Genomic DNA, 12,541 nt, shown 5'->3' with positions numbered 1-12,541 from the left:
ATACAAAATAAAGACAGAATTTTAAAGGACACCAGAGAAAAGAATCAAATTGATTCAGGGGGAAACCAATAAGAATATCAGCAGATTTTTCAATCCAGACCCTAAAAGCTAGTAGGGCTGGGAACAAGATTTACCAAGCCCTGAAAGAAAATGGATGCCAACCAAGAATCTTATACCAGCAAAACTTACTTTCAGATTTGAGGATGAAATAAGATCCTTCCATGATAAACAAAAGCTAAAGGAATTTACAAAAAGAAAGCCAGCATTACAGAACATTCTCAGCCAAATATTCCATGAGGAAGAGATGAAAAACAACGATGCAAATCAGCAACAGAAGGAACTAGCCTAAAGGAATAGCCAAATAAAGGAGAAACCAAATCATGTCAAAAAACAAAAATGAGTCCAATGACTAGGAATACAAATCATATCACAATAATAACCGTGAATGTTAATGGCCTGAACTCATTAATCAAAAGACATAGACTGGCAGATTGGATTAAAAAGAAAAATCCAACAATATGCTGCCTGCAAGAGACTCATCACATAGAAAGAGATACCCATAGACTAAAGGTGAAAGGATGGGGAAAAACATACCATGCACATTGACACAGCAAAAAAGCTGGAGTATCCATCCACATTTCAGATAATGTGGACTTCAAGCCAAAACTAGTCAGAAGGGATAAAGAAGGACATTACATACTGCTTAAGGGAAGCGTAAATCAGCAAGACATAGCAATCATAAATATCTATGCCCCGAACATTGGCTCATCCATGTACGTCAAACAAATCCTTCTCAATTCCAGAAATCAAATAGACCACACCACAATAATACTAGGCGATTTTAACACACCTCTCTCACTGCTGGATAGATCTTCCAAACAAAAATTAAATAAAGAAACCATAGATCTCAATAACACAATCAATAATTTAGACTTAACCGACTTATATAGAATATACCATCCAACAAAGAACGAATACACTTTCTTCTCAGCAGCACATGGATCCTTCTCTAAAATAAACCATGTTTTATGCCACAAAGCTGCTGTTAGCAAATACAAGAAAATAGAGATACTACCTTGTACTCTATCAGGTCATAATGGATGGAAATTAGAAATAAAACACAGAATAAAAAACAGAAACTTCTCCAATACCTGGAGATTAAATAATACACTATTATATGACGAATGGATAACAGAAGACATCAGGAGGGAAATTAAAAAATTCTTAGAAGTAAATGAGAACAAAGACACATCATATCAAAATCTCTGGGACACTATGAAAGCAGTATTTAGAGGAAGATTTATTTCATGGGGCGCATTCAACAAAAGAAGTAGAAATCAACAAATAAACGACTTAACACTACAGCTCAAGGCCGTAGAAAAAGAAGAGCAGACCAACACCAAAAGTAGTAGAAGACAGGAAATGGTTAAAATCAGAGCCAAAATCAACAAAATTGAAACAAAAGAAACAGTAGGAAAAATTAACAAAATAAATAGTTGGTTCTTTGAAAAAATAAACAAAATTCATAAACCCTTAGCCACACTAACAAAGAGAAAGAGGGAGAAAACTCAAATTACTAAAATTCGGAATGAACAAGGAAATATCACAACAGACACAAGTGAAATACAAAACATAATTAGAAGCTATTTTGAAAATCTATACTCCAACAAAACAGAAAACCTCGAAGACATCAACAAGTTTCTAGAGACATATGAATTACCTAAACTGAATGAGGAGGACATGCACAACTTAAATAAATCAATTTCAAGCAATGAAATAGAAGAGGTCATCAAAAGCCTACCAACAAAGAAAAGTCCGGGACCAGATGGGTTCTCAGCCGAGTTCTACAAAACCTTTAAAGAAGAGCTCATTCCAATACTCCTCAAAGTATTCCATGATATAGAAGAGGAGGGAACCCTCTCAAACTCATTCTGTGAAGCCAATATCACCCTGATACCTACACCAGACAGAGACACATTGAGGAAAGAAAATTTCAGACCAATATCCTTAATGAATATCGACGCGAAAATTTTCAACAAAATTTTAGCAAATTGCATACAAAAATATATTAAAAAGATAGTGCACCACGATCAAGTGAGTTTTATCTCAGGGATGCAAGGTTGGTTCAACATCCGAAAATCAATAAATGTCATTCACCATATCAACAGACTAAAAGTTAAGAATCACATGATTATTTCAATAGATACAGAAAAAGCATTCGATAAAATACAGCATCCCTTCATGCTCAAAACACTAGAAAAAATTGGGGTAGTGGGAACATTCATTAACATTGTAAGGGCCATCTATGCTAAGCCCATGGCCAATATTCCCCCTAAAAACTGGAACAAGGCAGGGATGCCCTCTTTCACCACTTCTATTCAACATCGTCCTTGAGACTCTAGCCAGAGCAATTAGACAAACCAAAGAAATTAAAGGGATATGAATTGGAAAAGAAGAACTCAAACTATCCCTGTTTGCTGATGACATGATTATATATTTAGAGGAACCTGGAAATTCCACCAGAAAACTCTTAGAACTCATAAGTGAATTCAGTACAGTAGCAGGTTACAAGATCAATGCTCATAAATCCAATGCATTTTTATACGTAAGTGATGAATCTTCAGAAAGAGAAATTAGGAAAACTACCCCATTCACAATAGCATCGAATAAATAAAATACTTGGGAATCAATCTCACAAAAGAGGTGAAAGACCTCTACAATGAGAACTGCAGAACACTAAAGAAAGAAATTTTAAAAAACCTTAGAAGATGGAAAGATCTCCCATGTTCTTGGATAGGCAGAATTAATATTGTCAAAATTGCCATACTACCAAAAGTGTTATACAGATTCAATGCAATTCCAATTAAAATCCCAATGATGTACCTTACAGAAATAGAGCAAGCAATTATGAAATTCATCTGGAAGAATAAGAAACCCAGAATACCTAAAGCAATCCTCAGTAGAAAGAGCGAAGCAGGGGTATCGCAATACCAGATCTTCAGCTCTATTACAAAGCAATAGAAACAAAAACGGCATGGTATTGGTACCAAAATAGACAGGTAAATCAATGGTACAAAATAGAGGACATGGACACAAACCCAAATCAATACAATTTTCTCATACTAGACAAAGGGGCCAAAAATATGCAATGGAGAAAAGATAGCCTCTTCAACAAATGGTGCTGGGAAAACTGGAAATCCATATGCAACAGAATGAAATTAAACCCCTATCTCTCACCCTGCACAAAACTCAACTCAAAATGGATCAAGGACCTCGGAATCAGAAAAGAGACCCTGCATCTTATAGAAGAAAAAGTAGGTCCAAACCTTCAACTTGATGGCTTAGGAGCAGACTTCCTTAACAGGACTCCCATAGCACAAGAAATAAAAGCAAGAATCAACAACTGGGATAGATTCAAACTAAAAACCTTTCTCTCAGCAAAGGAAACTATCAGCAATGTGAAGAGAGAGCCTACAGAGTGGGAGAATATCTTTGCCACTCATACGTCAGATAGAGCGCTAATTTCCAGAATCTATAAAGAACTCAAAAAACTCTACACCAAGAATACAAATAATCCAATCAACAAATGGGCTAAGGAAATGAACAGACACTTCACAGAAGAAGATCTACAAGCCATCAACAGATATATGAAAAAATGTTCAACATCTCTAGTAATAAGAGAAATGCAAATCAAAACTACCCTAGGATTTCTTCTCACCTCAATTAGAATGGTGATTATCAAGAACACAAGCAACAGTAGGTGTTGGCAAGGATGTGGGGAAAAAGGTACACTCATACATTGCTGGTGGCGTTGCAAATTAGTGCAGCCACTCTGGAAAGCAGTATGGAGATTCCTCAGAAAGCTTGGAATGGACCCACCATTTGACCCAGCTATCCCACTCCTTGGCCTATCCCCAAAGGACTTAAAATCAGCATACTACAGAGATACAGCCACATCAATGTTCATAGCTGCTCAATTCACCATAGCCAGATTGTGGAACCAACCTAGATGCCCTTCAGTTGATGAATGGATAAAGAAACTGTGGCATATATATATAATGGAATATTACTCTGCCATGAAGAATGACAAAACTATGGCAAATGGATGAAATTGGAGGATATCATGCTAAGTGAGATAAGCCAATCTCAAGAAACTAAAGGACGAATGATCTTGCTGATAAGTGGATGAGGACATATAATGGGAGGTAGGAGGGATTAGCGTTAGGGTTAGGGTTAGGTTTAGGGTTAGGGATAAGGAGACAAGTGGTACGAATGGAGGAAGGAAGGGCTGTATAGAGGGAAAAGAGGGGTGGGAGGGGTGGGGGGGAAGGGAAAAAAATAACAGAATGAATCAAACAACATTGCCCTATGTAAATTTATGATTACACCAATGGTATGCCTTGACTCCATGTACAAATAGAGAAACAACATGTATCCCACTTGTTTAAATAATAATAAAAAAAAGTTCATAAAGAAATTTGGAAGTGTATTTGCCTTTTATGTGATGCTGCTTTAATCCTTAAAAAGAAAAAAAACAGTAATCTGATACATGCTGCTTCCTTAGGTTGGCTCATATTAAAGACAAGTTTTCCTTTCCAAAAAAAAAAAAAAAAAAAAAAAAGCCCAAAGTGTAGGGGCTTGAAGAGCTTGAGGTCATACATTCCTGGAGGTGCTAGGAGGGTTGTGTACCCAGAGAAAGCATGGATCTGCCTCCTACATACCTTCCCCTATATACCTCTTCCATCTCATGCTTCTTCACTTAGGACCTTTATAATAAGCAGTGATCTAGTGTGAAGCTGTTTTTCTGAATTCTGGGAACTGTTCTAGCAAATTATAGAACTTGAGGAAGGGATCACAGGAATCCTCATGTAGAGCTTATTTAGGGCCAAACTTGGAGTTGGCATCTAAAGTTGGGACAGCCTTATGTGCAACTGAGAACTTAACCTGTGGGATATGTTACTATCTCCAGGTAGGCAATGTTGGAACCAAATTGAATTATAGATCAAAGAGAATTGGAAAATTGCTTGGTATGGAAGAACCTGACACATTCAGGCACAGATGTTGAAGGTGCTGAGTGTGACTATAGAGGAAAACTTCAGTTTTTTGAATTATGGCTGTTGTTTGGGTTTTGTTGCTGTTGTTTTCTCTACACTTATAACAGGTTCACTTCATGCTCTAAAGACAGATCTTGCTACATCAACACTGGCAGCTGATTTTTTTTTTCCCTTCTTCTTTTCCTTTTCCCATTCCCAAACCATGGAGGAAGCAAGATTAACCTTCTTCCCATCCAAGACCAAATTATCTGTTCATTGCCTTAGGGACCTCAGAAATGAAGGAATCTAGACTTCAGGACCCACACCAGTGGATCTAAACAGCTCTCTCTCAAGGCTACTGCTTGGATAGGAATTATGATAGGGTTCATCTGGAATTCTGCCTTTGTATCCTCTCTTAAAAAGTCCACAGTTTCCCTTGACGATGAGAATCACAGCCTCTTAGACAGGAGGTCCATAGCAAAACAATAAAACTTCTTTTTCCTTTTGCTCAAAACCCGTCCTCACTATTAGAGCAGCATCAGGGACAAGGACTGAGAATTCAGTATCACACTGAGCATGATCAACATGAGGTATTTTCTCCAGTGTGAGGAATAGACTTAGTGATAAATCAAATGAAAAGGCTACACAGGAAATTCATCAGGATACTCATGAGGAGGGTCATGATTGGTCTACTAAAATAATTCTGAGAGGAAAATGAGTCATAAGAGAAACAGTGCGAGGATGACCCAGCCAGGGTGGGGTCTTGTCATAATGGAAGGGAGAAGCCTGAATACAGTAATCACAAAGGTGAATTGTCCTTGGAGAGCCTTCCATTTTAATCTGCCCTTCATGAAATAGGATGGACTTTTGTGATATCATCTTAACCTCACTGAGAAAAATACCTCACATTCTTATTTCTAGCCTTACCCTGCAGACTGTTCTGGAAATTTCCTTGCATGTTCACACATCGTGCCACTTCACAAGCCTTCCTGAGAAGCCCCAGGAAAGCCTTCCCATAGGATGTTTGTTCCAGGAACAGTTGTACTTTTTCAAGCATATGAAATATCCTGCAGTCAAAAAAAAATCAGAGATGATAATGATGCTCCAGATGACAAATCCTTATAAATCCATCTAAACACAAACATATGCAAAGTCCTGGCAGTCCTCATATGAAAGAAATTAGATTCTTTGAAATGGTTCCCTTAATATTTATTTGTTTATGAGTTCCTCCACCCTGATTTACAAAGTGAGGGGAAACCATTTATGGGAATACATAAAATACAAGAAAGAGTAAATCAAGAGAAAAGAAAGAGGGAAAATAAAGAACATAAAATAAAATGAACTTTGAGTCCAACAAGAATACATTCCCTACTTTATGTATTTGAGTATGAATTTCCTAGCAGCCAAGAAAAGTAGAAATTGATCACACATATAATTTTCAGAGTCATAAAATAAAAATTAGGCAAAATTTCTGGAGAAGCACAGCTCCCAAGGCAAGACTCCATTAGTAGTTAATGTGTTAATTCTGAGTATAGAACTAACAAGAGCCCCAAACACATGCACTCCTTGGATTCAATAAGTTTTCTTATGAAAGATTAAACCAATAGTTAAACTTAAGGGAACTGTTTAATATGTTACAGTTTTTAGATGCTTTCTGATGTACCATGGTTAGCTTCAAAATAAACATATTTCTATTCATTCATTAGAAATAGAATCTAAATATTGATCTATCATTTGAATATGAGGCAGTTGAAATCATTTTCATGTCCAAGGGTTGAGAAGTTTTCTATCCAATGCATACTCACAGGGTGGAGACAAGCTGGCGTTCACAGCCACCAGAGGAGACACCAGTCCCAGGTGAGGCATCGGCACCGTGCAACAGGAAGAGCCGAGAACAGGAAAGGCTCACTTCTGACAGCTGCGACTCCAGTTCCTGCCAGCCCAAATACTCTTCAGGTACCGAAACTGGCATATCCACATGCTGGGTAATGACTTCTTGCAAAATATGATCCTTAATAAGAGAATAAAATCTTTGAAATGTAACCTACCTAGTCTTGTGTATCCAGGGTTCCACTTGCATTGTGCATCAAAGACCATGCCATGTAGGATCATGACTATTAAGTCATAGTGCTAGGTTTGAATCTTAACTCATGTAAGCTAAGTTCTTTGGGGAGACTTCCAGATCCTGAACATCTAGGCACTTATGCCATGTGCCCTGCTCAGCCAAGAGAGTATGTTCATGTCACCATGCTGAGCAGACACTGAGAAAACATTGATGGCTGAGCTATGTACACATGACCCCTCCGTGTTCATTTTCCTGTGATATTATTTCATTGATTTTATCTTATGATATGTAAGGAAGAAGTGAAAAAAGAAATAGGAAAAAAAGAAGGACAAACATATTTTTATAATATTTAATTCTCCGTAAGAGAAATAGAGGTTAAACTTGACATAATAATCTTTCCAAACAAATTGCTAAACAGTCCCATGTGAGTGCTCAGCAAAGGTGAGCACTCACAAAAGTGTTCTGAACTGTGACATGACCAACACAAGATTTTCAAAGTCTATGACCACCGAAAACCAGAGCCTCTGCTACAAGTTGACAGATCACCAAACTTATCCTTCCACATTTCTCCCCACATGCAGTAGAAATGGAATGGGACAAGTGGCCAAGAAACCAGAGAAGCAGAAGTGCCTAGTTTGAAAATTTGAGATTTTTCTTGGGGAAGGTTAAGTAGGTATTGGTCAAGGCAGGGCATACGATCTTCCAAGCAGTCAGACAAGAGGGATGGATTTGAGGGGCATGATTCAGTTGGCCAATTTCCTTTAAGTGTATGGACAGTTAATTCAATATTGGCATCTTCAGTGAATTTAACTTTAGACAAGAGCTCAGTTGGTGCCCATGGAAGAGTTCAGATAGTGGAGTACTTACAGCATCCTCTACTGCACTAAGTAGCCTGTTGAAAACACGGGTCTCATTGAAGGAGCTATGGTGGCATAGCAGTCCCCAGGGGTCCCCCCAGATCCCAGGGTGCAGAGGGACCTCCTTCTCAGAAAAGCGTTCATTTAGGCAGGGAGCAGTAGCATTCTTTGTTGTCAACATCTAAAAGATTAATGAGGATAGAAAAGGGTAACGTTTAGAGAGTACAGTCATGCTCACCATGGGCTCAAGAACCATAAATAGAAATAAATAATCAAAATGTTAAAATGCAACCTAAAGTTCTTCAAAATGTATCTATTCTTTTTATTTTGCTAGCATAATCCACAACAGGTAAAGTTTAATATTGCATGAGCTTCTTCAATGTTTTATGAAAATGGCTTATGTATAATCCTTGGCTGCAATTTACCTGCTTTAACCCCTCAAAGAACACATCCTTTTCTAGTTTCCATCGATCAGGTCCACCCTGCATAGAATTGTTCGCTGAAGTCTCCAGGTGAATGAGGATTGCTGCAAGATCAACGATTCAATTTATTTTTCATGAAAATTAGGCTTCTTCAAGCTTGATTTCTATGTATAGTGTGAGTCAATAAATTGAATTCTGAAAACACACATTTCAGTAAACTTTACCTGAGATATTTCATTACTTTCCTTAAAAAGGAAAATGGGAGAAGACATTATAACCCTGTCTTATCATTTTTGAAGAAACATGAGTATAGATTCCTTGTTAGAGGAGAGTTTTGCTTCTAAAGCAACAACCCTTCCTCATTTCTTCTCCCTCCTCCATAAAATGGTGAAAAGACTCAGCCCACTCAAGCAAAAGTGCAAACTTGACTTCCTCAGAAGAGTGCAGAAAGAAAAACATCCACCATAGTCAACAGAAGTTCAAAGAAGGACATGCTGTATACTCAGGAGGAATAAGATCTCTGCCAGATGCTGAGAAGTAGAGGGGAGAGATATTGAACATGATGATTCATTTACTCACAATGCACTCTGATCCTTCCCCAGGCTGAGAACTGTGGGTGCTGGTGTGACTGTGAAAGTTAAACCTTAGTCTTAGGGAAACTGCCTATCCCAGACCACACTGTAGGCGTATGGTGAACAGCAGGATACACCTGTCACTGTGACAGTTTTGTGTATTCAGTCATGGCATGCTCGATGTGAAATACCCCACAAAGGCATCATAGCAAAGCATAAATATGCATACAACAACTGCAGCATAACTTAGCTTCAGACTTTACAACATTGCCAGGCAGTTGCCAAGTCCATTTTCCAATAAATGTTATGTTTGCTCTTAGTGAGTCAGTGACAAACCAGAGTTGGTTTACCTTGGATGAAATGCAAATCCTGGGCTATTGCATTCCTGAGAGCACCATCCAGTTGCAGCAATTTCTTTAGTTCTGGCCACTGGGGCAGGTTTTGCAGCACACTCTGCAATTTCTGCAGATGCTCTGATCTGAGGGCAAAAAGAAATAAATGAAATGAAATGAAAGTGTTTCCAGGCACCAACTAGGGAAATGAAACGTCCATGCAAAGGAAAACATTCCACTGTTTTAAAAAGTGTATTCATGGACTGAAAGTTTCATTTCATCATCTAAGCAAATTCTTGACAAATTGCATTATTTGAATCAGCTGATTTGTAGAATCTTTTAGGTACTGAATATGGATTAAACATTCTCTTTATCCCAGAACAGGGAAGTATACTCCTAGCAGTATGTAAAAGAAGTGAGGATTGGCATAAAGTTCCAGGTGAGATTTATAACATTTTGCCTTGAAGTCTATGCTTATGAGATGTAGGAAAAATTCATGAAAAGTTTCGAAATATTGAGAAGGTGTACCGTGATAGACAGAATCCATCAAAGTGGTCCCAAGTAGGTCAAATTAAAAACACCTGTAAGATTCTCTGAAGTCAAAGGGGGATAGTCAAGCTGCTTGATACCTACAAGTGCCTGGAGTTTTAGAGACCAGACATGTCAAAGACAGAGACAGAATAATGACCCTGGGGCCAGGGCAAAGTTTGTACTTTTAAGATGTTCACCTTCAAAGCGAAGCAGGAAAGTCACCCTGGGAAATAGTTCAAGCACTACTCCATTAGAGACACATCTGCCTTCCTGCCAGAGCATGTCATTAGGCCTGGCAAAAGAGACAAGGGATTCTCCATCTCTAGACTCTAGTCTGTTAAGCAAGATGACATATTACTCAAATGGATTCATGAATTAACTCATAAGAGAAGCTGGAAAGAAAGTGAGTCTGAGAATGAGAGGAAACAAAAATGGGAATGAATGTGGGAGAATGAAGAGCCAAATGTGAGGCCACATTGTGGGTAACCCAGGAAAGTCCAGGCTGAGCCTTCAGGCAAGCATAGGGCATCCTCAGCCATGACAAAGATGGAAAGCTCAAAGGAGAGACAAGAAGAAAGATGTATTAATGAAACACCAAGCAAAATGCTCCCCTGGCAGAGTTCTGGCCATGCCACAGCTTTGAGCTTCTAGCCTACATTTGAACTTCACAATACTTGGTCTTCACAGAATCTCAGTAGACCTGGGTTAAATGCAAGTTTGATAACTAGTTGCTGCTGTCCTGTAGTTTGGAAGCGGATGGATTTGGAGGATCCTAATCACATTTCTCCTACAGGAGACCAGCAGGAGGGGCAACCATCCCCACATCCATCACCATAGACATGTGACTCACCCTAGCCTGAAGCCAGAGGTGGCTTCTTGAACTGAGCCTCCACAGGATGAAGTAGGGTAAGAGTCCTCATTCTCTGACACTTTAGATTACAATGAAGAGGAAACACCAGGCTCATGGAAAGAACAGGAGTGTGGCAATTGCACTTCATTCTACTCTCTCCAAGGCAAAAAAGATAAACTGTGTGACCTGAAACTTGGGTCACACAGTTAAGCCTGTTCAAGCTCTGGCAAGAAAGGACATCACATGGCCACCTCTGTGAGCAGACACTTCACAGCCACATGTGAGTTGCAGAGTCAGGCCTTGCTAGAGCCTCCCTATGAGTCCTTAGCTTGCCAGGAACACAGATGAAGAGCTCTCACGGCCCAGTCACCTGACTGATGTGATTGAACAAGAGCAGACAAAACCTCAGAAGGTAAGAGGATCTGTAACGACACCAGGTGCTCAGAGGGAAACTGAGGGCCTGACGATGTTCTCACTTCTTTTGGTTGAAGCTTGTGATTTAGGAAAAGAAATGATATAAACAACTGGGTCTGGAGACAGGGTAGAAAGAAAGTGATTTCCTGGACCAAGAATTGTGATGGAAAAATAAAATACATAGTTTCCTGCTAAATGGGAATGGGAATCATATAAACATTTGCAGAAGCCTAGAGACAAGAGGCTGTTTGATTTCATCAAAATGTGCAAATTGAAGACACAAGGACAAAACCTTGAAAAGGAGGCAAAGGAGACATCAAAGGTACAACAAAACAACCACCAAAAATACAAAGGTGGGGAAGTGGCATCCAAAAATACTAAGTGGCATCCAAATGGACATAGAGATTTCACAGCTCAACTGCTTATTCAGTGCACATAGCAGGTAGATGGCAAAGCCAACAATACTCAGGAGACTAAACAGGGAGGACAGTGGTCATTCGTGAGTATGGGGTTCAAGTGTGCAGCCCAGAGGGAAAGTGACAGGAACATGAACCAAACACACACCTACTGGGATGGGACTGTGACTCCATTAAAAAACAAAAGAAAAAATTTATTCCAATAATAGAAGAATTAATAAAAAAAAAGATTACAAAGTCTTGAAGGTGTCTAAGAAGGGACATTTGACATCCAGAGATTGAAATCAGTGAATCTGAAAAAAGAAGAATGCAAAGAAGGAGAAGGGAGTTTAGGAGAAGAGATCAGCAGATGTTCATGGCAGAGGTGAGAAGGGTCAAGGTTTAAGAGTATCTGCTCAGTGGAGGACATCCTTCACCCATGGGTCTCTGTCAATCATCAAAACAGCCTAGCGATGTGTGCAGATTTCTTCTTGATAGGTGAAGACACAGAGCCACTGGTAAGTGCTGTACAAAGTTCCCAAAAGGCTAGTGGGTTGTTATCTAGAAATAGACTTAGAGATCACCTAGTGATGCCATTACCAGATGGGGAGGCCAAAGTCCAAGGAGGACAACAGAAGGGCCAGAGATGCACAGACAATGGACTTTCTAGTCACCTAGACAACCATGGGGTTGCAGTTTTGTACTACCTGTGACAAAAGTGGCGTCCAAATGGACATAGAGATTTCACAGGTCGATTGATTATTCAGTGCACGTAGCAGGTAGATGGTAAAGCCAATGCCTTCCTGACACCGAGTGTGCGTATAGAAATTATGTGTGGGGGCAGGGAGAGCTCAGTTGTCCTCGGTTGGTACTCCATGTAACCTTAATCTTCCTTAATCCTTGTTTGAGCTAAAAGTCAAGTATGAGTTCTGGGGGCTTCATTCCCTCAGTTAAAGAGCAGGCAGGGACCTAGGCTAATGTGCTAGGGACAATGGAGGTTTATAGAGCAATTAAGGTGACTCAATGTGCCGTGTCTATGAATAAGCATTACTAACAGACTTGTTGAGCTT

General features: G+C 39.3%; 1 protein-coding gene across 1 annotated transcript in view; it reads right to left on the bottom strand.

Moving 5' to 3' along the window:
* The window catches only part of ABCA13 (ATP binding cassette subfamily A member 13), a gene marked incomplete at its 5' end in the record, with an annotated part of 484,952 nt that overhangs the window by 414,848 nt on the left and 57,563 nt on the right, over nt 1-12,541 (bottom strand). The window contains 5 exon segments of the mRNA XM_079150399.1: nt 5,961-6,100; nt 6,839-7,044; nt 7,966-8,136; nt 8,381-8,481; nt 9,300-9,427. Of these exon segments, the coding sequence (XP_079006525.1) occupies nt 5,961-6,100; nt 6,839-7,044; nt 7,966-8,136; nt 8,381-8,481; nt 9,300-9,427 (746 nt within the window).

The sequence above is a fragment of the Sciurus vulgaris genome (assembly GCF_902686455.1).
Source record: "Sciurus vulgaris genome assembly, chromosome: 8".
Lineage (NCBI taxonomy): Eukaryota > Metazoa > Chordata > Mammalia > Rodentia > Sciuridae > Sciurus > Sciurus vulgaris.
This window is presented reverse-complemented; position numbering and strand designations above follow the sequence as displayed.